Source organism: Dama dama, chromosome 24 (genome assembly GCF_033118175.1).
Source record: "Dama dama isolate Ldn47 chromosome 24, ASM3311817v1, whole genome shotgun sequence".
NCBI classification, from domain to species: domain Eukaryota; kingdom Metazoa; phylum Chordata; class Mammalia; order Artiodactyla; family Cervidae; genus Dama; species Dama dama.
The window spans coordinates 41,856,858-41,883,729 of record NC_083704.1 but is presented as its reverse complement, the minus strand read 5'-3'; the positions used below and the strand labels follow the sequence as shown (position 1 = coordinate 41,883,729).

At 46.7% G+C, this 26,872-nt stretch overlaps 1 protein-coding gene across 3 annotated transcripts in view; it reads right to left on the bottom strand.

Annotated features, from left to right (window-relative positions):
- PRICKLE2 (prickle planar cell polarity protein 2) overlaps window positions 1-26,872 on the bottom strand; it is a 337,833-nt gene that overhangs the window by 33,506 nt on the left and 277,455 nt on the right. For all 3 annotated transcript variants that reach the window (XM_061128147.1, XM_061128148.1, XM_061128149.1), the window contains 4 exons: window positions 24,721-24,858; window positions 21,550-21,753; window positions 18,081-18,267; window positions 11,599-12,471 (listed from right to left, as the gene is read on the bottom strand). In XM_061128147.1, the coding sequence (XP_060984130.1) occupies window positions 11,599-12,471; window positions 18,081-18,267; window positions 21,550-21,753; window positions 24,721-24,858 (1,402 nt within the window). The remainder of the gene's footprint in view (window positions 1-11,598; window positions 12,472-18,080; window positions 18,268-21,549; window positions 21,754-24,720; window positions 24,859-26,872) is intronic.

Sequence of the window (26,872 nt, the reverse complement as noted above, 5' to 3'; positions counted from 1 at the left end):
GGACCCTGGCCTGTATCCACTAGCAGCCAGGAACACCCTGTGTCCCAAGGTGTGACAAATAAAACGGTTTCTAAGTATTGCCAAATGTCCCCTGGGTGACAAAATCCCCACTCTCCCCCATTGAGAGCCACTCATCTAGAGCATCATGCTCACAAACACTGAGGCAGTGTTTGTCCACGAATGTGCATCTCAGGCAAAGGGAATTTCCCACCACCCTCCCCCTGATCGTTTCCCCAGGATCCAGGATCTAAACACAAAGAAAGAAAGAAAAAGGATGAGTTGTTCTAGGCTGTTCTCTCATTTCCCTTCCAGCTCTGAGCTTAATCTGCCTCTCCAGGAAAAGACACAAGTAAAGCCTGAAATGGACTTTTCTGCTCTTCTAAAATCAGCACCTCCGTTTTGAAAGGCAGCAGTCAAAAATCTGCTCCAGCCAGGGTGAGGAGTCCACAGCAGTTACAGAATCCTTTCTATGGATGCTCGCACCAAAAGCACAATATCAGAATCAAAAATAAGTCCTCACAGGTGTCCTTGGATGGATAACACACTCAGGAAGGCAGATCTGACTGGGTAAGATGCTTAACTTAAAGAAATGAGAATCCCTCAGACATAGCACAGCTGAGAGTCAAGGATTTGTTCCCAGGAATGGTCCAGAGAACAGGAATGCACAGAAGGACAGTTTCTACTCCTCTGTGCAAGGAACATAATGAGCCTGTTTTTCCCTCCACTGCTTATACATGGGGAAGCTAACAGAGAAAAGGGAAGATGGGGGCTGGACGGGCTGCAAACTGGAACACCAAAACCTTGGGTGGGTGAGAGCTGAGAAAGATGATTTTCCAGGACAGAGGGGAAAAAAATGGAAGAAATATGTCCTATATCTTTACTTAGTGGATGGGGAGTTCAGCATGACATTTTTAAGCTGTTAAAAGTTTTTGTACCAAAGAAAACACGAGGTTTTTTCTTAGTAATTTTGTGTTGGAACACAGAGACTTTATCTTTTAGACGGTGCCCCGCCTATTTGCTCAGCCTGATTTGTGACAGCTGCCTCCCAAAAAATGTCATGGTCTAGTTTTGATTTGGGAAGGGCAGGCTGGAGAAGCTGGCTGGAAGAACAGAGCTCAGAAAACACACACATACATACCCATCCATCCACCCACAGACAGCTAACTGGACGCTCTCAAGGTGATGCTGGTAAAACATTGAGGAGAGCTGATGAAAATAATTCGATGCTGAACAGACAACAAATCAACCTGTCTCAAATTCTTATGAAACTTTGGTTTCATGGCCTTTTGATTTTCACATTGATTTAGAACTGAAACAGGCCTTGTTTGAAGACTAGAGTGTTTTACTGTCCACTCTTTCTGCTGCATCCAGTGAAAATGCCAAAACCACTTGGCAAGTATCACCCTCTTTCATATTTAGTCCATACTATGTAATTAAGGAATATCCCATCCATATGGTTCAGATCATGTGTTCTTAACTCATTAGAATGATATTTACTATTATCAAGAGCAAGTTGATCTTGGGGACATCTTCAGAGCTTCTCAGAAGAAGCATAATTTATTTTGCTTTTGTCTAAATAGGAGGCTGAGCTCAGGGCTAAGAGGAGATGCAGAAGGGCACTGCAGGGCATATAAGCGTTCCAGCCACAGATAAGATGCTAAGTATGATAGAAACTATCTGATCACCAAGATGAGGAGTCTGGGTTCCTTTAGCTCAGCAGTCCTTTCTCAAACTTAGCAGGCCTGAGAGTTCTCTGGGGGCACTTGTTTGAAAAGCTGAGCCCTAAGAGATTCTATTTGTGAGTCTGGGATGGGGCCCAAGAATCTGCATTATTGACAAGCATCCCAGATGAATATAATGTAGGTGGTCTCTGGATGAGTCTAACTGATGGAGTGGATGACTGACTGTTTACATGGAGAAATACACTCTCCAAGGCTGGCTCCACATGGCTCATACTAGGAAGTAGGGTTTTGATCACATTAATTTTCCAGTGCTCTGGGAGACACTTCATGTATGGGTTGAAGAGGGGTGGCTTAGACAGGTGACAGTCAGCACAGTATAGCTGACAGGCATCACTCTGTGGCCAGAACACTTTTGCAAGAGATGCTAAAATGCTTTCCCAAGGGGCCAAGCTGAGGAGGTCAAGGATCTGGTGAGCCTCTGAGCCAAAATATTTACAAGGTTTATGTTGATAAGAAAAGGGAGGGTTAAGAAAGTATGTTCTGTTGATGGAAACCAAAGAAATCAAGATTTAAATAAAACCAAATTGGAAACTGCCTAAATGTCCAATTCCAGAGATGCGATAACATTCATTCAATGGAATACTAATGCAGTCATCAAAAACGGTGGTTATAAAAGCTCCGGAAATAAGCTAACAATAATTTGAATGCAAATAAAGAAATTCAGGACACAAAATACTCAATATGCCTACAACCCCAAGCAAAATGATATACCAGTATATAGGGAAAAGCTGGAAAAGTCACTGAAATATTAGCACTAGTCAAACAATGGGTGTTATGATATTTTTCCCCACTTCTATCATTTTTCTCAATTTTCCTCTTTCACATTTTACTGTCGATATTTTAAAGACATGAATCCTAAAAATCTGAGTTTCAAAACCATTTTCAAGTGGATAAGAACTATCTGATTTCCCATGTGAGACTCACATGCACACTCATTCTTTAAAAATTCACTTTGAAAAATTTTACGAGTCTAAAAAGCCCATCACCCTCTGGTCTCCACTCTAGACCCATTTTCTTTTTTCCAGTGTTGCCTTTTCAGTAATAAAATGAATAAAATCAGCAATCTTTTCTCTCCTGTCAGCAACCACGGTTACTTACTCTCAGCATAGATGACTGCTCACGCCCAAGGAGGTTATAAATAAGCCTCCTGAGTGGTTATTAAAAACCAGGACACTGGAAAAGTTTCTCTGGACCCAGAAAATATCAGCGAGACCACGACAGGTAGCTACTGAGGATTGGGCTCTGTCTGTCCACTGTTCCCCATCTGTCTCCCCTGGCTTTGACAATGTCCTCTGCTTCCCCATACACTAAAGCTTTGACTCAGCAAAAAATAAGGAACAGATTCTCCTACGACATTCGCTCTGCTGGCTTTCATCTGGTCCCTGGTCTATGAGCCTGGTTCAGAGCCAAGAAATGCCAAGAGGGCACACTTTCTTGGGAGGGGCACCAAGGAAGTCAGCCCATGAAACCATTCAGAAAGCACTTTGGAATCACATCCTCAACACAGAGCCAGAAGGTTGGGTACCATCTAACCTGCCCCTCCAAACCATCTAGAACCTTCACATTCCCATCAGCACAGGGACATGTCCCAAAGACCAGAGCTTTGTCTCCATAAAAAAAATAAACATGGCTAACAACCATAATGGACATTTGATGGCAAGTTTAAATGGTGGGGCTTTTGGAGGAAGGAACCAGATCAAGGTGTGTGTGTGTGTAGGGTGGGGGGTGGTCAGATGGGTACCATACCTGTGGTTTGTACTCCTGCAACACCATCCCTCCTCTTTTGTAAAAACTATCTCAATTTCCCTTTGAAAAGCTCCTCTTCTCCATTTTCCATTCCTACAGTTTTGATGACCTTGATCCTACTTGCCCAGGTCCCAGGATGGACATGTGACCCAGGCTTGGCCAATCAGAGCAATGATTCCCTCCAGCTCCCCCCCAACCTGGGAGTTAGTGTAACGAATGTTAGGTGACCAAAGTCATGCAAATGCAACTCAATTCTGGGACTGTCACTGACACTATTAAAGAAGATCAGCCCATTCTCCTTGACCTGATGTTAACAGATGTTAGCCTGGGGTTGCTGAGCACCCTCTCCTACTCCATGGAAGAGTCACCTGAGAATGATGCCACTATGCAGAAAACAAGAACTGAGACAGGAAAGAGGCTGAGTCCTGATGACATCATTTGTGTGCCTGGATTCAGCTGCCTATCATCTGGGAACTCTGTACTTCGTAATGAAAAACAAAATCTTGTTTGTTTACATCCATTGGAATTGGGATTCTGAGGCTTGCAAACAAAAGAGTTCCGTAATTCCAGCGAACAAAGACGATCCCTATGCACTTCCCCAAGTAGACCTGGGGTTGGCTCTGGGACCAAACAACAGAACTCAAGGTGAGTTGCAGGTTTTCAAATCTGTAATTCCAGACTGGGCATCTTCCACGTCTTCCCCATGGAGGAAAGGATCATAAAGTCCTGGGCCATATGATTTATGAGAACCTTTGAGGGCTAACTCCTCGAGTCACGGGTGCCAGCTGCTTAGGAAGTTTTATCCAACAATTTAAATACAGAAACTGGGTTAGAGGATGGATATCTAAGCTATGCAGAGGGACGGGAGAAATGTTCCTGCCTCAAATTAAATATACAAATGTTTCACATTAAAAGGATTAAGAAACATCTCAGACATTCTTGGTAAAGTGGTCTGTTCCATTTGTTACTTCAGATTCTCACACTGAAGTTTCTTTGTCCTTCTTTTTCAGTTTACCATAAATGCTAAAAAAAAAAAAAAAAAAAAAATTACCCCATTACCCCCTAGCAATGAATATGTCCAGCTGTTGTGCAACTGAGCTTTCCTTGTCAAGGTGTGTAGGTGATGTGTGTTAAAGGTGTGAACATGCTATGCATATGTGCTTATAACAAATAAGCAATAGGGTGTATAATACAGCACAGGAAAATATAGCCATTATTTTATAATAACTTTGAAAGGAGTATCATCTATAGAAATATTGAATTACTATGTTGTATACCTGAAACTGATATGATATTATAAATCAACTATAGCTCAATAAAAAGATAATAAAGGTCTGGATATGCCACGCCAATGCAACACTAATCAAAGATGGCAGGTGTCTACCTCTGCTGTGTGTCTGAGTATCCAAGCCAATGACCCATGGACTTTCTGCCGATGCTTGCCTGGGTCAAAAAATCACAGAGTAGGCAAACTGATCCAACTTCTACGTTTTCACATCCACGCAGTTCTGCCTCCCGGAATCATCCCCCAGGGCACCGAAAAGCTCTGCCCATTTCCTCTCCTAGGTCACCGTCAGGGGCACGCTCTTCAGTCACGGCTGTTTACACCTTGGGGGCTGCCGCCTTCACCTCTTCTCCTGGCTGCACATCCGGATTGCCTCCTAGTGGGTCTTTCTGTATCAGCACTTGCCCTCTTCCAGTCAATTCCCCACACAGCAGCTGAAGCCAGCTTTCCAGAATGCAAACCTGATCATGTCACCTCCCTCCCTGCTGGCCTGTGACTTCACGTGCTTTCCACTGTCCTTAGTGGAAAGGCCCAAACTCTTAAACTATCTGAAATGGTTCTGCACTATTCCCCCTGTGCCTTCCAGCCTTATTATCCTCTGTGCATCACCCAGCTATAGGGCCTTCTTTCAGGTCTTTATATTTGCCATACATCCTACCACAGGACCTTTGCACATGCTGCTCTTGCTACCTGGAATGTGCCTTTCCCTTTACCCCCTTAAGCATTTTTTTCTGTCCTCTCTGATCTTCCTAACTTAGCTAGAGCCCTCTCTGTATACCCTCCTAGCCCCACACTTACGACTGATGTAATTTTAAATAGTACAATTAGATGGTTACTATGTATTAAATTCTAGTACACTATGAGGCGCAGGGGGGCAAAGCCATATCCACTTTAGTTCACTGCAACCTTAGCACCTTGCAGAGGCATGACACCTACTAAGTGTAATCTCTAACAGTAACTTAGAGGATGTCAGGCATTGTGCTAAATTCTTTATGGGAATTTACTTATTTAATTCCCACGACAACTCTACAAGGCACTGTTATCATTTCATTTTGAAGATGAAGACAGTGAAAGAGTTCCCTGGCGGTGCAGTGGTTAGGATTCAGCGCTTTCACTGTCATGGTCTGGGTTCAATCCCTGGTCTGAGAACTGAAATCCCACAAGCCATGTACTGTGGGCCGCCCTGCTCCCCACCGGAAAAAAAAAAAAGATGAGGACAATGTGATACTGGGAGACAGTGAGACAGAATAGATAAGCCAGGTTTGCCCAAGGACACATAGGTATTAAACCGCAAACTCCAGTTTCCAACTGGCAGACTGGCCTACAGCCCATGCTCTCCTTCCTTCTGCTGTAATTCAAAGGGCAGGCGCTCCAGTCACAGCTGCTGACTGACTGAATGAACAGAGAAACCATCTTTCCCTTCACTCACTCTGATCCACATCTGCATTTTGTTCCTCCAGGTCCCAGCTCTCTCTGACCCTTCACTCCATACAGAATCTGGCTGATCCTTAAGGAACAGCCCTAGCATCAGGCTCACCGCTGTCCCCCTTCCTGGGGACCAGCTGACAGTCTCCGGCTGTTGTGTGGCATCTACCTGAAGTCACCACTCCCAATTCCTGCTCTCTTCTATGTCTGCTCCAGTGTGACTTGAACCCAGACTCCACCCTGCACCATGGCCGTGGCCTCCTCCCCATCAGTGCCTCCTGCCGGGGTGCCCACCCCGGGGTGGTCTGTACTCATCTCCTTTGTCTTTCCTGCCTCTCACCCAGGCACGTCACCTTGGACCACCTCCCTTGCTTCTGCCGTTCAGTTCTCCATTGGCGCTTGGGCTTTCAGGCTTCCCTCTAGCCCCCCCTGCCCCTGAGCCTAACAGACACATCAGCAAACTGGCTGCACAGGAAAAGGAATCCCTGTCTCTTCAGAGTCACTGTGAACATCTCTGTACTGTGAGCACCAGCCGTCCTGTGAAGATGCAGATCGAGGTTCAGAATAAGGGCTTTGAAGACTACCACACCTGGGGCTCAGGTCCTGGCCATCAGTGGGGGCCATGGGGAGGTCACAATGTCTATGAACTTCAGTGTACTCATCTGTAAAATGGGTATAATAATCAGACTTCTCTCACAGAGCTGTTATGAAGATTGGAAGAGATGTTATATATGAAGTTGTTACCAGGTCACATCCCAGTCAGTGATCTGTTCTGATTATCTTCACTTATATCATCACCATCAAGCATTCCTGCCACGGCACAGGGTCCAGGGCACAGGCTCTGGAGCTAGGAATCCCGGTCCTCTACTTCCAAGCCGTGTGGCCTCGGGCTACTTAGCCTCTCTGGGTCTCATCTGAGTTATCTATAAAATGGAAATAACTCTATCTACCTCACAGGGGTGTTGTGAGTTACTTCCTGAAAGGACTTAGAACTGTTCCTAGTACATGACAAATAGCTGGTAATGGTAGCTGTTGTTGATTTTGTTACTCATATTTATAATACTACAATCACCCAGGCTCCAAGCTGCTTTAGAGGCATGGTTAGACAATGGCAGGGTCAAAGAGCTTCTGCAATGGACTTCTTGGTAGCCCAGTGGTTAAGAATCCATGCTTTTACTCCAGGGTTTGAGGGTCCGATTCCTGGCCGGGGAAATATCTCCCACATGCTGCACAGTGCAGCTAATTTTTTTTTTTTTTAAAGAGCTTCTGCAAGACTCCATTTAGTGGGGGGTATAAATGGTGACCAAGCCCGCCTGATTCACTCTGAGTGAGCAGAAGGGATGGACTACATTTGCCGATGATGAGGGACAGTCAACTCCCACTTCTAAACCAAAACTAGGCGTCCAGCTGAGATTTGAGGCTGGAAAGCCACTGGGGCTCCCCGGCTTTTCAGACTTGCTCTAAGGAAAAAATGTTGCCCATAAAAGCTCATGCTTCATGCTAAATTAAACACTGCAGACATAGTTAATAACAAGTTACTGGCCATGGAAGAGAAAAAAAAATCCATTATCTTGAAACCTAGCTTTCGCTGAAGGATCAAGGTGTTTTTGACTGAGCCTTTTGTGATTTGTATTTTCACTCCTAGGGATTCCTTGGTGGCTGAGTGGTAAAGAATACTCTTGACAATCAGGAGATGCAGGCTTGATCCTTGGATCAGGAAGATCCTCTGGAAAAGGGAATAACTACCCACCCCAGTATTCTTGCCTGGAAAATCCCATGGACAGAGAAACAGGTCATGAAAGGGTCAGACACAACTCAGCAGCTAAACAACCTTCACTCATAGCCTGGGATTCTAGGGTTTAAGATACACACAGTTCACAATGCTGCCTTCTCAAAAAACTACTTAATTTGCTAGCAAAATTCACATGCAACAGTAAGGGTCAGCAGCAAAAAGACTGACTTTCCAAGTCCAGTTAACACTACGTCCTTGGTGTATGTGAAAGGCACTTAGGGTGAAGCCCTGTGGTGAAGGATGCTATGAACAGTGCTGCCAATATTAGCTATAATCTCCCTTCCAACACTGCCGCGGCTGACAGATCCATGGAAACACAGGGGCTCAAAATGGATTTCTTCAGGCCTGTTTTCCATGCTCTTCTCAGGTTAATTAGGGAGAAAAGGAGCCCACAGAAGCAGTTTCAAACCTAAAAATGGAAACCTGCACAGTTGCTGGATGCTGGGAGACACCAGAAACCAAACATCCTGAGAGGCCAAAACCATGCACCAGTATATTTAGGATGAGAGAGGAAAATAAAAATAAAAACTCAGGTAACCATTGGGGACAGTCATGTGTGTCAAAGACTGTATTAGTGTGTTTAAGTGTATGATCATTTCCTTCTGTAGAAATCCTACAAAGGAAGTCCTATTACTCATCATATGCCATAGATGAGGCCATTGAACCTCATGGAATTTAAGTGACTGCTTTAAGGCTGGATTTGAACCTAGGGCGTGTAACTCCAGAATTGGTACTCCAAACCATTAATTAAGTTCGAATTTGAAAAACCAGGGCTCAGGACAGAATTCCCAAAGATATTAATGAAAATGAAAGTCATTCAGTTGTGTCAGACTCTTTGTGATCCCATGGACTATACAGTCCATGGAATTCTCTAGGCCAGAACACCAGAGTGGGTAGCCGTTCCCTTCTGCAGGGGATCTTCCCAACCCAGGGATTGAATTCAGGTCTTCCACATTGCAGACAGATTCTTTACCAGCTGAGTCACCAGGGAAGCCCAGAGAGATTAATAATGGGGTTGAAATTCTGCCCATCCCAACAATTCACTCCCTTCATCTGTGCCATCCACAGGGTAGCCTCTGGCTTACCTACACATGGTGATTGGAAATGAAATTGATTGAAATGAAATTTAAAATTCAGCTCATGGCTGGTGAGCACTTGAAATGTGGCTTGTGCAGCTGATGGCCTGAAATTTTCATTTCATCTTGATTACTCAAATTTCAATAGTCACATGTGGCTTGTGGCTACTGTATCAGACAGCGCTGGTCTGAGCAATTTTTCTCAGCTCTGTCAGAAGTGGTTCAGGGCTGCTTTCCAAAAAGTTCTCAGAAACAGAGGGGCATTCGCTGCTTTGCCCAAGCAAGGATCTACAGAAAATCTTGAGGATAAATTACCTGCCTTTTCCTTAGGGTCGGAGACTACATATTCTTCAAATATACTTAGTTGGTCTTTCCAACATTCTCCAACCTCTAGATCTCCTGATTTCCTCCTAAGTTATATTGTGAGGACAATCAAGTCAGAACAGACAAACCCAGGAACAACTGCTCTAGACAGTGGTCGTGTGAGCACCAGCAGAGAGTTGTTCAAAATGCATATTCCTGGGCCCCACCTCTACTGGGTCTGATACACTGGGCCTGGAGAGGAGGCCCTGGAATTCATGCTTCAATCAAGCAGCCAATGATTCTGATACAGGTGGTCTAGCTTTGAGAAGCTCCACTTCAGAGTCTGAATTACATACATATCTCCTGGCCTCTTAAATAATTATAGCATATAAATCTTTTGAGAACAGCACAAACTGGGCTGGAAGCCAGGCAGTCATCACTCTGTGCTAACTGCACCCTTGTATGACATTAGGCAACATGCTTAGTCACCAAGGCCTCATTTTTTTCACCTGAAACATGGGGGTAAAGATACCTGCTCTTTGTCCTCCAAGACGAAGGAGCACACAGCTGTGAAAGCATTGGAGAGGATGATGAGGTTCATAACACAACATACACATATCCTACAACTCAGAGACACATTTTGCGTCCAGCAGCCAATAGGCTTTACATTAAAAAAAAAAAAAAAAAAAAAAATCCAAATTTTTAACTTATTTGGGAACCTGGAAGACCTGACAGCATGGAGCTCAGATGAGGTTGGCAGCCTGATGCGAGTAAGAGCAGTGCTCTGGGGTCACATGCAGAGGTTTCAATCCCTGCTTTAAAAAGCTGGGTGACTTTGGGCAAGTGCTTCAACCTCTCTGGGCTTCAGTTTCTCCTACTCTGAACTGAGAATGTTAACAGCCTCTCTCTTTCAAAGAGTTTTGATGACGTAACTGAGTGAATATTTATCAAGCGCTTGGAACAATGTTTGGCACATGGCGACTGCTGCATCACTCAGTTGAATAAATAAACATTCCTGCAAGCGGCAACAACCAGCTGGAACCCGGCAGCGGCGGTCCCTCCAGAGGGGGCTGACGTGCATAAGGCTGCCACAGTTTCCACTGGGACAGACACATTTGACTCTGGGATCCCTACTGGAAGGGACAGACATGTGTCTCCCTCCTGGTGTCCCATCCACAAAAGGCAGAGACACTCAATGCTCCTTCAAGCAGCATTTCTCAATCTATCTGGAGTGAAGGACCAGTTTTCATATTTCAGCCCAGTGTGGCCTGGTATGTGACCCACCTGAGCAGGACTGACACCCAGCACACGCCACAGACAACTCACCCAGCAGTCTCTGACACCCTGACCAGTCTACACCTGAACCAGTAGAGACAAGCCCACTGAACATGCACTTGGATGTTGCAATAATGTCAAACTGCTCCCAGAGTGCGTAAACACTGTTAAAATCAGTACTTATCTCAGGGTGCACTGTGGACAGACCCGCTCCTCAGATGACACTTTGCATAGAGTCATCTTGCAGAATGCTGACATTGTCAGCGTGGGTACACAAAACAGCTGGACAATCTGGTTGGCAAGAGCAGGCAATGGATTGTCTGTCTTGTGTGTCTCTCACCACTTCTGTCCTTCTCAGCCTGCTTGCTTGCTCCTTATCTATCCTCATTTCTTTCATCTTTATCCACACACTAAAACCAGCTCCCTAATGAAATACTGGAGCTCACAACCACCCACCCCTTCTCTTCAATGTCGCTTTGGCTGAGAGGCGCTCTCCTGCCCCCTGTGACCACATCCATAAACTCATCCCCAAGTCACTCTCCAGCTGCCCAGGACCAATGACTGACTGACATGGCTGAGCATAGCATCAGTCCCTTTGTCCCAAGAAGGAACGCACCCCACCGTATGGTCCCACTCATCCTCCAGAGCCCCCTGTGGGCTCAGGCTGAAGCTCGACCCCAGCCCAGACATCATTTTCCACTTGGCTCCTCCCCCCGTCCTTCTCTTTCTCTCATTCCTCTTCCTTGGCAGCATGTTCTAAACACATCACAGGCAACCTAACCCCGTCTCAGGCTCCGCTTAGAAGGAATCCAATCAAAGGAGCCATCGGGGGGTTCACCTTTCTTGACAACCTGGTGGAGGAGGGCATGTGGTGGGTACAATGCAAAAGTGCTGAGGACCAGCAGTCAGAGGACGCCGAGAACATTCTCAGGGTACCAGGAGACCAAAACCTACCTGTTGCGTTAGACAACGCCAGCGACTCCATGGAGCCCCGCGGGGTCTGCTCGGTGGGCGTCATGTCCTCAGTGTACTTCAGCGAGCTGATGGGGTGCCGGGTCCGACACTGCTGAACGGACATGCCCCCTTCCTCCTCCTCCTCTTCCTCGTACTTGGGGACCGGGATGCTGCCCCGGGTTTCGCTGAAGCTCTGGCTGGACATGTCGCTGTAGCTCTCCTGGGACCGCAGCCTGCCCGGGTAGTAGTCCTCCCGGCACTCCTTGATGAAGCTGCCACCGTGGCCCTTCATGGCCAGCGACGAGCTCCTTTTTGGGTTGCCGAAGTGCTTGGCCCACACGTCGGGCTGGGCTCCAGCCCCCTGCCCGCCGGGGCTGTAGGAAGTTCTGATGTTGCACTGGCTGAGCAGCTGCAAGGGGCTCTGTGGCTGGCTCTGCTCCAGCTTGTTCCCGTAGTGGTATGGCTCGTCCCGGCTCCTCCAGATGGGGTCCCGGTTGAGGCTGGGCGTCTGGCTGGACAGGCTGAGCAGGTCCATCTGCAGCGACAGGGGGTCCACGTCGGCCGACAGCCGGTTGGAGCTCACCTGCAGCTGGCTGTGCTGGTTGAGCAGCGGCTCCTCCGTCTTGCCCTTGTTCTTGCCGATCTTGGCGCTGCGCCGGGACTCTTTGGCCCGGGCGTTCTGGAAGGCCGAGTCGGAGGAGTCTGAGCCGTTGGGGTCCTCGCCGGCGCTGCAGGCGCGTGAGCAGAAGATTTGGCCCTGTCTGGGTAGGAAGGGCCGCCCCAGCAGCGACTTCTTGCAATGAGCGCAGCAGAAACAAGCCTCGGTGGCGTGCCAGTGCTGGCCGTCATAGGTCATCTGGCCTTGGTCAATTCCTGGGGAAAGAAGGGACACGAAGAGGGTGACGAGCTGCTCAGAGCATTGCAACACGATGTGAAACATACAGCACCCTGGTTCGACTCAGGGTTCTAGATGCTGCAGAATAAAATGTCAACAGGTCGACTATCAGGCTCCCGGGTAAACAGTATTCGTGTCTTATTATGACAATCACCGTGTTTTACCAGTCAGGTCCTCTTTAACTCACATGCTCTGAGGGCAGAGAAACCAGATCAAAGTGTCCTGTCCATGAATTCTTCTGCCCAGGGCACGTTCCTCCAGATAAACAGCAATAATGATACTAAGGTGTGAGAATCACTGCTTTAAACACTTTGCATATATGTGAACTCACTTAACCTCTCAACTGCAGGAGGCAGATCTCTAATACTAAGTCCACTTTTCAGATGAGAACACAGAGGCACAGGAGATTAAATAACTGCTCAGTGTAGAAGAGCTAGCAATCACAGACGAGATCTGTACCCAGCACGTCTGGCTCCTAACCAGGACCTTGATAATCGTCTCTTTCAGTCTACTTCATGGTCCTGTCCACCCTCACAGCTACCCTTGACCGTTGTCCATCCTCACCTGCTGTATTTTCTTCACAGCACGAATACTGCTTGACAATGAGCCACTACATATGAGCATCTATTAATTACTAAAAGTGAAGTTGGATGATGAAGTTTCTGGGGTGTCTCCATGAACATGGCCTGGGGCTCATGCCCCAGGGCCTCTTCACATGTGAAATGGACAAGTGAACTGAATCCCTTCACTAGCGTATGACACTCTAAGGGGTCATCAATTTAGCAGCTCAGTGGAAAGGAAAAAAGGGGATTTCAGCTCATGGTAAGGAAAAACTTGGACCTGGTTTGTCAAAGACATCTTAGCACGAGCATGCATATCCCCCGTGTAACTTCCTCCTTGTGCCAAAGTTTATGTAATCTTGTTACACCTGCTTCCGGGAATCTCCCATAGCCCTGGCTGTTCTGTCGTCATCCGCTTACAGGACTTAACCCCGTGGTGGGACACCATCTTCCTGCCACCCTTGGGCCATGAGCTTTGGGCAGGGCTAGAGCCACAGCTGGACTGGCACTGCTCAGTAAAAACACCACATCTCCTCCCAGCCCAAGAACTGGTTTAAGGTTGTGCACGTGACCTGCGCCAGGTCAGTGAGAGAGGCACCTGGGTCTGTTGCTAAGGTAACCACAGGGAGGCCTTCTGACAGCAGTTACTAAACAGGCAGAATGGGAGCCAGAAGTGGTGGGGGCCCCTTCCCCCACCCCCACAGGAGTGCAGACCCAGCAGGGACTGTGGGATTGGAGGGGACCTTGGCAAGACTCCTCATAGCGCGTGATAAATGTCTTCCCTGAGAGCCAGTATGGATGGGAACTGTCACCTGTGGTGGCTGACAGTCCTGAGTCTGAACTTTCCAGGAATAACCTTTAGAGACTTGTCTTGAGAGGGTATGAATAAGAAACAGGGAGAAGGAGAAGGGCAAGAACAAAAGGCCAACAGGACAGCAGCCTCTCCGGCCCTCTCTGTGTCCGCCTCACTATCTTTATGTCCTTGGTCCAGAGAGAGAGGAGAGTAAGGTCTGTTCTTCTCCTAGGAGCTCCTCCCCAAACTAAGGGGGGGTCTCTGCTTATTTAGGTGTCAGGCTATAGGGACTGGAAGGGGATATTTAGAGGGGCAGGAGAAGCCACAAGGGCACCCCAAGGTGAGTGAGACACTCAATCAACCTCCTGTCACAGCGCCACTTCCCCAGGAGGAGTGAGAACTGGCAGGGATGGGGCTAGAGACAGCAGGCCCAGAGCTGGGGCGCCACACACACAATGGAATGTTACTCAGCAACAGAAAGGAGCAAAACTGGGTCATTTGTAGAGACATGGATGGACCCAGAGGCTGTCAATCAGAGTGAAGTGAGTCACAGAAAGAAAAACATATCATATATAAACATATATATGTAGAATCTGAAAAAAACTGACATGGACAATCTTATTTGCAAAGCAGAAACTGAGACACAGATGCAGAGAGCAAATGCATGGACACCAAGTGGGAAAGGGGGTGGGATAAACTGGGAGATTGGGATCGACATATATACACTATATTGATACTATGTATAAGACAGGTAATAAGACCCTACTGTGTAGTACAGGGAACTCTACTCAATGCTCTGTGGTGACCTAAATGGGAAGGAAATCCTCCCAAAGAGGAGATATATATATATATTCACACACACACACACACACACATATATATAGATGTACGGCTGATTCACTTTCTGTTTAGTAGAAACTAACACAATATTGTAAAGCAACTATATACTCCAATAAAAATTTAAAACAAAGCAAAATCCCCACAAAAACGCTTCCCTCATCAGGTTGTTGGAGGGAGTAGAGGCAGGCAGAACCCTCTAGTACTTAAGAGTGAGGCCTCAGGACTCAGACAAATACAGGTTCAAACCACAGCTCCACACCACGCCAGCAGGTTATAAAGACCCTGAAACCCATCAGCTCAGTACAGCCGCTAAAGGACTGTGTGACCCTAGGCAAGTGGCTTCACGTCTCTGGGCCTGCGTCTTCTCCACTAAACACTAAAACAGGGATGACAACAGTACTTACTTCCTGGGGCTGCTGTGAGAGCTGAGTTAAGATGCAGTCAGTGCCTAGACTCTGCTAACTCTTGGTCTGCTAACTCTGCTAACTCGAGGTCTCAACACCTGTCTCTCTCTGCCCTGAAGCCTGCTACCTGGATGCTGTCCAAGAAAGAGTTGAGGCTGGCTAGGTCCTCATGTCCCCCACCCCGTCCTCCTAGTCCCGAGAACTGGAGCTGACACCCGGCTGCCTGGGGTCCTCGCTGTGAGCTCCAGCTCAGCACGGCCTCCCCAGCAGCTACAGCCTCACCGCTGCCTGCTCAGACGCAGCAGTGCGGGCCCAGTTCTGGGGGTGGGGGCCCCGCACAAGGCTGGGTCACTGGGGGGAGAGTGGAGGATGAGGCGTGTTCCAAAGCAGCCCAGCCGGCACAGGAACGTGGTCCCTGATAAACATCAACGATGTCAGATGGTGCTCTGAACTGCTCCTGAACTCTAAACATCTGGAAAAGGGCTCGGCCGTTCCACATCTAAGCGTTCCTTTTTTATTCCCTCTCTAAGCCCTTTAAGTACTTCTCTGAGGGTGTATATGTCTACTGCTGCTACAGCCTCAGTCTGTTTATTGGACTGTTTACTCTGCTGTGTGCAGGCAAAAGTACCGTTGCCCTGGCAACAGCTGCCTGATGCAGGGTCCGCGCTGCGCGGCTGTATAAATAGGGAATATTTGGATAATATGGTCAGAGCAGAGCACCCAGACACTGTGGTATGTATGATACACAGAGAGCACCCTTTCTCTGCTGCAGGAAAAGTATGTTTTACAGAAAAGTGGATTTAAGGGAAAAAAATAAATCAGGGACAACATTTTAACTACAGCAGTGATAATACTGCAGGCTACAGTGGTCCCCCTTTCTGATAAAGCATGGATGTCTTTTTATGGATTTTGGAGGGAAGGAGAAGGGAATGGCAATCAAAGCTAAAGAGGACAGAAACCGAAGAAAACAGAGGGAAAACAGAGGTGTGCATGCCATGGTGACAGACGTATTTTCTCTCTTCCAAGCTGCTGGGCAAAAATTTTAAGTGGCAGTTCCTGGAGAGGCTTTTCAGTCTCAATGAAAAGGGACAGAAGAAACAGAAATATGGACAAGCAGGGGGGTGGCTGCTGAACGGAAGGTGTCTGTATGTTCTGCCCCTCTCAACCAAGCAGGCATCTCCCTGTGAGCCAAGGTGAGCGTGCTGGGTCAGCACCTCACACTACCTCTCCTGACCGAGTCCCACCCCCAACCCCTTGTCCAGATCAAGACCCTCCTTTCCTTGTTGTTCAGTCGCTCAGTCATGTCTGACTCTTTGGACTCGTGGACTACAGCCCACCAGGCTTGCCTGGCCTTCACCATCTCTTGGAGTTTGCTCAAACTCACGTCCACTGAGTCGACGATGCCATCCAACCATCTCATCCTCTATTGCCCCTTTCTCTTCCTGCCCTTAGTCCTTCCCAGCATCAGGCTCTTTTCCTTTCCTAGCTCTCAGAATAAAGGAAGTGTGTCTGTTTAACTGCTTTGACTTGTGAGAAACAGAAGCTGGTGGGTACCCAGTTGAGGCATCTGACTGTGAGAGGCAAAGATTTCAAGGGTTGGGGAGAGGGGGTTTTTCGTGACAGCCCAGCTCCCAGATGGGAACGCTGCTGGACATAGGTCAGCATAGCACTGCTCATCCTTGAGCCTGGCAGGGACGTCAGCTCAGAAGGGCTCCATGGAGGTGGCTCTGAGCCCACGGGATGGATCCTCCAATGACAAATGACCCCTGAGGATAGAGTAGGTGCCTCAAAGCTGTGATTTTTATCAGCACCCAAGCCCTTAAAATTATGAACTAACTTTTCATCTGACTGCATCACTTCTGATAAACCAGGGAGACAAAGCCACCTCTTTTTGTTCCCGATAAAATCTTTTAAGTGAGGTAAAACTGGCTCCCAGACTGATGATCTCCACACCTCCCCACTATAGGTAAGGAGTTGGCAGCCTCCAGGCAGATTTCTTGGAACTGCACAAGCCACAGGAAGATCAGGCTGCTGGTCTCAGAGACATTCATCCACTGCCAACTTCTCTTCTCTTTTTAAAGGGCAGCTCATTCTCAAGGTGCCAGAACAGGCGAGCTGAGTGAAGACGCTCCAGATGCTGCATGATCAGGAATAGTGTTGAAGGGCTGAACGAATCCGTTACTTGAAAAGGGAAAATGATTTTCACCATCTCAAATCTGCCACTTATTTGAGGCGTTTATAGCTTCGGAGCTATTTGAGGTTCTCTCGCTTTGTTTTTTGGCTGGGCTGGCTTTTGCTGATTTCTTTCAGGACATGCATGCCAGTTGCCACTTGGTTTCTTTGACTATCTTTTCCCACCAAGAGGACCGTTGTATTTCCTCCTTCTGCTGATCCCTGAGGTTTTCCGAGGAGGCTGTGGAAGACATCTGTTTATATTTTCCCCTCCTCTGAGACCTCTCCTCCTCTGCTTGGTAGTAAGACTGTCCTTCACGTAGCCCCACCTGGGGGTGGGTCTATAACTCAGGCAGACCAACAGGAACCCCGTATTCATTTCTTTCCAGGGTTGGAACAGATGACCTAATGGCGGGCTATAGCATTTCTATTTGGAGGACCTGACTTGGATACTGGAAAAGTCCTGATTCCATCCTCTTTAGAGAGCAGCGCTAGAGCTGGTATGTATTAGTGTGGGGGTCACTGTGATACCTTGCGAAGGCACCTTGTTTCCAAATGATGCCAACAGAAGGCAAGCTGAGACACAGAGGGGAAAAAAAAACAAAAAACCAGATTCTCTTCAATCCCTTGATCCATCCTTACCTGAAACCAATCTCCTCCTTGGCTTCTCCAGTACTATGAACCAAGACACTTCCTTTTTTACTTAAGGGAGTATCAGTTGGACTGCCACTGCTTGCAACCAAAGGGACTCTAACTGTACCAGACACAAAGGCGATCAGCCAGAGCAGAACCGAGACGAGCACGGAGCGCGGCCTCACCTATGTGCTGGGCGCAGGTGTCGCAGTACTCCGCATACAAGGACTCAAAGCAGTGGCAGCAGTAGGGCCTCCCCTCCTTCATGATGTAGCGCTGGCCGCCCAGCACCGTCTCGCACTCGAAGCAGCAGAAGTGCTTCATGTGCCAGTGTCGCCCCTCGGCTTCTGTGCACTCGTCCGCAAAGATGATCTGCGGGTGGAGAGGCCGAGAGGTCAGTGGGGAGGAAAGAGCCGTGAGAACACACCGGAGAGGAGGAAGGCTGCGAGGCCCCGAGCTAGGAGGGCAGGAAAACTGGCCCCGCCCACAAACGATTAGACAGAAGCAGATATGTACATATTTACTCTATACCTGTATCAGTTTCCACATGTGGATCTTCCTAAAGCGCATTTAAACAGCTTCTGACCTGGCCAGTGATTAATTTAACCACAGTGTATTCAGACAAAGAATAGTCTACTGAAAAGAATATCAGGCAGGACTAACAGCTGACAGCTCATGGACATTTTGGCCATTATCTGTTCAATTTGGATTATATATGGTATTTTTTAAAATGAGAAATGTCATATAAACACCTGGGATCCTGGTTTCTCTTTTGAAAACACAGTATTTGGCAACGTGTGCTATACATTCCTGCATGGCAACAATAAAAGGGGTTGTTGCTTTCAGATGAGTGATGAGTTCTCCAGTTTGTCATCTTTTTCACCACTTGCTGTTACCTTAAAATGAGTCACCTTTATTTACGGTAACCGCCTAGCCCTCAGAGGTACTTGTGTTTTGACCCCTGAGATAGACTTGTTTTCAATTTCAAAGCACAGATTTAAGAACTTACTACAAACTGCAGGAATCAAGGCAGAAATAATCTCAGACATTTATGGCCAAATGATGATTGACAAGGGTGACAAGGACATTCAATGGAGAAAAGAACAGTCTTTTCAATAAACCTGCCTGGTACACCTGAATAACTGCATGCAAAAGAATAAACTGAACCCTTACCTCACACCACATATAAAAATTAACTCAAAAGGGATCAAAGACCTAAATGTAAAAGCAAAAATATAATAAAATGTCTAGAAGAAAAGTAAAGATGTAAATTTTCAAAAACTCAGTTTTCAATTAGGCAATGGTTTCTTAGCTATGATGCTAAAAGCACAGCAACAAACAAAACAACGGAAGCTGGATTTCATTGAAATAAAAACTTTCATGCTTCAAAGGACATCATTAAGAAAGTGAAAATATAACTACAGGATGGGAGAAAATACTTACAAATCACATATCTAAGTAACTAGACTCCAAAATATATAAACAAGTTTCACAAGGACACAATAAAAAAAAAAGCACCCAAATGAAAAAATATGCAAAAGATTTGACGAGATATTACTCCCCAAAAGATATGCAAATAGCCAACAAACATGTGGAAAAAAAGATAAACATTATAAGCCATTAAGAAAAATCCAATCAAAACCACCATGTGCTGTTATTTCATACCCACTAAGGTGACTACAGGGCTTCCCTGCTGGCTCAGAGAGTAAAGAATCTGCTGCAATGTGAGAAACTGGGTTTGATCCCTGGGTTGGGAAGATCCTCTGGAGGAGGGCATGGCAACCCACTCCAGTATTCTTGCCTGGAGAATCCCATGGACAGAGGAACCTGGTGGGCTACAATCCATGAAGTCCCAAAGAGTCAGACACGACTGAACTACTAGGCACAGCATAGTACAAGGTGACTATAATTTAAAAGACAGACAGTAATAACTACTGAGGAGAATGTGAGAAATTGGAATTTTCATTCGTTGATAGTTGCAAATGTAAAATGGTGTAGCTGCTCTGGAAGACAGTTTAGATCCCCTCAAAAAGTTAAACATAGAACTACCATATGGCCCAGCAATTCCACTCCTGGATATAAATTCAAGAGGACAGAAAATATATGCCCGCAAAAAAACCTGTATATGAATGTCCACAGTAACTTTGTTTAAAACAATCAAAAAGTGGAAACAACTTAAATGCCCATCAATTAATAAATGGCTAATCAAAATGTGACATATACAGTTGCCTATTATTCAGTCATAAAAAGGAAAGGACTGATACATGCTGTAACTCGGGTTAACCACAAAAACATCATGCTAAGTGAATGAAGCCATACATGGAAGGTCATATGTTGCATTAATCCACTTACACAAAACGTCCAGAATATGCAAATTCATGGAGAGACTAGATGAATGGCTGCCAGGGCTGGGGGGGAGGGGAGAAAGGGGAGTGACTGCTGATGCATCTGGGGTTTCTTTTTAGATGATAAAAATGATCTGGAATTAGGCAGTAGCAATGGCTGTCCAACTTTGTGAATATACTAAAAACCACTGAATTGCACACCTTCAAAGGGTAAATCCTATGCTGTATGAATTAGACTTCAATAAGGACAAATTTCAAAGTGCTTTAATCATCCGACTTCATTTCCCATTAGACAAAGTATTATGAGCACTCACTTCCAGATGGGGGAACTGAGGCAGGTAGGGAAAGATGCTGCCTAGAATTACAAACTTGGACCAACTACCTGCTCAGAGCATCTCTTAAGAACATCAGCAGTGGCATGAGAATCCGTATTAGTTAAGACTGATAGATTTCCTCCTAGAAGAGTGAGTCTCTGATGGGCAGTTTGTAAGGAAGAAATGCCACGTACAGGTGGCCTCTGGGTGACAAAGTGGAGTGTTGTTTACAGGGTCCCACATAGCCTTACAGGGTCAATAAAGAACCAAAAGTGTATTTTGCATAGGAAGAACCCCTGCCCAAGACCTTTTCCCAAATTATTCCTGTAAAAGCGGTCAAGCTTACAACATTTTCCTTTCTGCTCCCAACTTTTATACTAACCCAGGTTTTCTACCTTTCAGCTCCCAGACCACACCTGGGTGTACTTCCACTGGGAGGAAAAACGAGGTATGAACCCCTTGGGCCCAGCCTGCTCTCTGACCTGGGTGAGTGTATGGGGCAGAAGAATCCTAATGGAGCAGCCATCTGCCCCGGAATCCTCACCAGGACTTTCGCAGATTATGGGACAATCACATCACGCTACTCTTTTCTTCTCGTCTCACCTAAATCTGCTCCATCGAATCTCAGGACACCCAAAATTTTAAGATATTCAGAAATGACACATTATTACTCATGATGATTGCTCCCTTAGATTTGGGCTGAAATCGAAAGCTCCACAACAATACCTCCCCCTCACCTTTTTTTAAGAGTTCTGAAATGACCTAGTGCACTAGAGCAGCCTACGAAACTATCAAATTCAGTAAAGCAGGTCACAGTCCTGGACATTCTAGCAACCAGGGATGGGGCTAGACTCGCTCTCAAAAGAGTTAATAGGAGAGGCTGGAGTGGCCTATGGTTTTCCTCCATGCAGGAATCACACGACAACATGCTGGCTATGGTGAAACCCAGGGTGACATCGGGGCTGCGGGCCCCACGGAGCAGAACCAGCTCTGACCTCGTCGCAGGCTGCGCAGCGCGGCTTCAGGCACTCTGCGTGGTGCCTGCCACAGTAGATCTTCCCATCCTGGTAAAAGTAGATCAAATCCACCAGGAGCTCGTTGCAGACAGTGCAGATAAAGCAGGGTGGGTGCCAGCTGACACCGTGGCCAGCGCGTGATGCAAACACAGCGATGTCCCCGCCATTGATCTGGCCTCCACACTGTGAGGTGAACAGAAACAGGTCAGTACGAGGAACATCAGCCCCCAGCTCTCAGCACCATGCAGAAAAGATGCACGACCACCAGCGCCATTAGCTCGTTACTGAGCACTTACTTTCAAATGAGTTACTGTGCTACCTGCTTCACACGTGGCAGGGGGGTTTCTTGCCCCCCCACCCCCCCCATCCCCCCATCCCCCCCTAGGCCTACAAGTAAGACGAAGATCATTGTCACTGAGAAAATAAAGAATCACAGACGTGGGAGAGAAAGGCAAGGTCTGTCAGCGCGGTGACACAGAAGAGCTCTGCTGACAGGAAGCGAACAGTGGAGGTCTCATTATCTCTGAGACATTGTAAACTCCCTGCCGGAGGCCTGGCCTCGTTGAACACCTGCAGCAAGATGCTGTGTGGCGTTGGGGAGCAAGAAGGAAGCCTGCAGGACCTGGGGAGCTGGTGGGGCCTACACTTAGGGTGGTAGGGGAGTGGGTTCATAAAAACATGCCCACCTTTTACCATTCATGTTTCTCTAGAAGCCTCTCAGGTGGCATGCTTCTGGCCTGCTTCCTCTGACATGTTTATACACAGTCCCAAATGAAAAGGTTCTGGTCCTAAGGCCAGACTATGGCAAGGACTTCTTTTTTCTCCCTTTCCTATCTTCTCACTCATTTCCAAAGTTCCTTCCCCTGCCCAGAAAGGAGCAAGGCAAAATCCATGATAACCCATGCTTACAGTTGGGCTCAAGATAAAATGAATAGAGTCTGAAGGTCTTGGAGGGAACAATAAAGTGTGAGGCAACAGGTCTGGGGAGGCTCTCTGCTGATCAAGGCATTGGCCTGAGAATCCAGCCCCACCTGAGAGGCTGACTCTGGGGGCGACATCTGAAGAGCAGAATGGCCACCCCTAGACCTTTCCCACACACTGCCATCAAAAGTGCTGAGATGCTTCACAGAAAATGAAGTCCAGGTCTCATGGAGTAGTCTCTGGGAGCTCATTTATGCAAGTGACCAGACATAAGAAAGACATTACATTACAGAAAGTGATACCCCAGCCTTGTGTGGTAACATTAGCAGAACTGAGGTATGTGTATTGTTAGAAGATAAACCAGGGGGCACATTGAAGCTTTCCAGTTTATTTGCTCCAACACTGATATGAATTGGGTAGCAAGCATCAAACCAAAGGTGGCTGGGAGTACTCCAAGGACAGAAACCCAGGGGAGAGTTTTATAGAGAAGTCATGGAAGTAAAGGCAAGGAAAGTATTTCAGTGACTACAGAGAGTAAGTGGTCCCCTTATTTGGAAAGCCTGGCTGGCTGCTTATAATTGGTTATTCTTCAGTGTCATTTTCTCAGATTCTGGTACCCTGACTGGTTCAGGTTTTGGTCTGCTGATACAGGCTACCAAGGCAACAGAGCCACCCAAGTCTAATGGCCTCCTTGTTTAATTACCTTAACAATACAGAATCCCATTTCACCCTCACCATGATTCTATGACCTAGGTATTCGATACCCCCATTTTGGAGATGACAAAACTGTTAGGAAAAGTAATAGGGTCAAGGTCACCTGGCAGAATCATGTGTCAAACTTACATCTTTCTGTCTCCATGCTGTCATCACTATTCTATATCACTTTCGACATCTGCCTACGAAATGCCCAACTTCCCTTTTGCCTCAGGGGAGCCCTCCTGGGCTGGTCAAGGAGAACCACCCAAGAGTGGCAGAGGTTCTGAATGGAGCACAAGGAACCTCGCATCCTAACCTCTGACCACCTGCATCTCAGGGGTGGGTGTCAAGGATGAAGACCCCATTGTCAATTCTGGTGCTTTTGCTCCCTTGTTAAGTAACATCTCCATTTCATCCACTGAGCCTTCCAAACTTCTCTCTCTGAAATCCCTCCCAAAAAGGGCCCCCAAATAAATGGCATCCCCTCTGCTCAGGTAGTATGTTGCCTTTTCTTCACCAGTTCAGGTCATGTATCCTCTTTCAATCTACGCCTGAATGGGTCCCTAAAGTGCTTAAGGAGCTAGAGGGGGCCACTCTTTGAGCAGCAGGGCTAAGAAAAGTGCTCAATATATGACCATTAACCCCAGAAGGCTTTTGGAGGTCAAGAGGTTGGGGAGGGTGAACCCAGGCAGGCCTGATTCCCACCCTCTTTTCTTAAAAATCCTTCTCCACCATGCCCGGAGCACTCTACAGGAGACTAGAAGAAAAAACAAATCCAAACTCTCAACTCAGTGAGGTCCTAGAAAAGAATGTGGGAGGCCCTAGAAAGAATGCGGAGGTCCATGCACTTTGCTAAAGAATCTTCAGACCCAAGGAGATGACCATCTATCACCTCTTTAAAGGGCACTGGTCCTGGGATGATCCTGGGAAAGAGGGTGGCCACGGTCCAGGAAAACTCCACTTTCTAAAGCACTCCTTTTAAAAATATAATTCCATCATGTCCTTTCTCTGCTCAAATCCCTCCAGTGGCCCTCTCCTTCAAGTGGCTGACACAGCCCTCCATGAAACTGGACTGGACTGGTGCAGTCTCTTCCTTTGCCCCTTCTGCCCTGCCACACGGGCCAACCTGCCACTCCTGGACCATAAGAGAAACGCTCCTGCCACAGCGTCTGTGAACATGCTGTTCCCACACAGCCCCGTTTCCCTGCCATCACATGACTCACTCCCTCAGTTCCCGACTGTCTCTGTGGAGCCTTCCCAGCCACTTCACTGAAAAAAGCAGCCACCTCACACTCCCAGCATTAACTCTTTTCCCCACTGCATTTTCTTCTCTTATTTATTGACATTATTGTCTGACTTCTCTCCTAGGAGAGAACTCCTTCCAAGGGCAAGACCAAGCTTTCCAACCATTTGCTCACAGCTGTATCTCCCAGGCCTACCAAATAGGCTCTCAAGAAAATAACTGGTGAATGAATGAATCAGGGAAGGGATGCCTGAGTGGCCCCCCGGGGAAGCCCCAGACCATGCGCTCACCTGTTCACAGATGGCTCCCGTCATGGTGACCGGGAAGGGCCTCACATTGCCGCGGCCCAGGTTTTCACGTTTCCTCTGGTTGCTGAAGAGCTTCAGCTCCCTTTTCTCTTCCTCATCCAGGGAGTTGCAGTAGCGAACCTGGACAGACACACAGGAAGGGTGGGGGTGGTGGTGGTGGTCATCTTTTGCTCCTGAGGATTCCTGAAGCCTTGGCCTCAGACTTTTTTCTTATTAAACACACGTGCACTAGGTTTCACTGTCCTGGCGGGCACTTGAATACCATCAGGCTTGGGGCTATTTAGGTGAGTGTCTACCCGAGATTGTTGACCATCAAAAGAGCTTCCTAGAGGCTCAAAACTCAGGAACACAAGTCTCAGACAGGCCAGTGGTTGGCACCTGTTTCTCATGCTTACTGTCCCTCTCTGCTCACCACACTGAGAGCCACGTCACTGGGAGAGCTTTGCTGCTAGTCAACATCTGGGACTTTCTTCTTCTACAAAGTGATGTGGATCTTCAAATTGATCACCATACTCTTACTCTCAGATGGTAAAGCATCTACCTGCAATGTAGGAGACCTGGGTTTGATCCCTGGGTTGGGAAGATCCCCTGGAGAAGGAAATGGCAACCCACTCCAGTACCCCTGCCTGGAAAATCCCATGGACGGAGGAGCCTCATAGGCTACAGTCCACGGGGTCGCAAAGAGTCTGACAGGACTGAGCAACTTCACTTTCACTTTCACTCTCACCTCCATGGGCCCAAGGAAATGATCCCTGACACCAAAGGAAGGCCCCAGGCCAACGAGCCAGAATTGCGGTCAACATGCTCATGGCGTCTGTTTCCCGAAATGAGATGAGAACCAAGGTGTGAGCCTGAGAATTTGGTTCAGGACTCTGTGTTCTCTCAAGAAGTACTTGCGTGTTTCTCTGTGTGTAGGAGGGAGAGGGCTGCTCATTGGGCTTTCATTGACAACTTGCATAAGAGATTTTCCTTCTCGTTCAACACAGAAACTCACAAAAACTAAGGTAGGGACATTAAAGATATTCAAATCTGCTATTTCCCATTCTCTTTTATTTATGCACATCTTGGGAATTTTGCTGTAATCTTGAACTACTATTTACTTAATAATGTTTTAAAAAGTAACTCATTTTTTTTTTTACTTGAATACATTTACTTGGAAAGAAAGTATATTACGACTATAAATAGAAAAGCAATATTGTGAAAAAATAGGGCAGTCATAAAACTAAATACAAGAGTGAAAACAAAACCATACTGTTGGCTTCTAGCTGGTTACTTTTGCTTGTAGGAGATTCTAAAACGGAGGTTCTCAATGCTGTTACTTAAAGATGGAGATTAGTAGGAGTTGGAGAGATGTGAGACACCTGCCCACCCAACTAAAAGTTCCCCCATGACTACTCAGCCACAAGGAATGAAATACAGTTAAAAAAGGGAGAGAGTCTCATTATGTGGTTCAGTATTATTTACTGCCATGTCCTTGTCCCACCCAAAGTCATGGATCTAGACATTTTGGGACACATGGATCTAACCACACCCTCTGTCTTACTTCAGAATAATCTGGACATCAAGAAAGTTAACTGAATTGCCTGGAAGCTTTGTCCTATAGATGGTCAAAGGGCAATCTTTGAACTAGGACTAGTTTGAAAACCACTGCAGCTGTATACATCAAAACTGTCTAACCTGTATCAAAAAGGGCATGATCAAATATTTACTTTAGAATCACCCTTTGTCCTTTAAAAGGCCATGTCAAATGGACAAATCTGTCCATTGGGTCACATGTAAGCAATTTTCACCAGTAGGAAGAAAAACTTTGAAGGGTCTATTTTCATGAAATCACAATCAACCAGAAACAGAAATAACAATGAAAAAACAGAGAGGAGTAGGTAAGAGGAGACCACTTTCCTCTATCAAGTGAAAAAAAAAAGAAAATTTGAAAAAAAGAGTCTTCATGTGGAGAATGTACTGCCATGATCTGAATAACCCAAAGAATATGATGACACCACTGACAGTTTATGGACATGCTTTGAAACATAGGCACACCCCTCCTGCTTGTAAAAACCGGCATTTTCACTTTCAAATTAGTTACCTGGGCATCAGGTTACAATGCTTGCTTTCCTCTTTAAAGGAGAAAGCATTA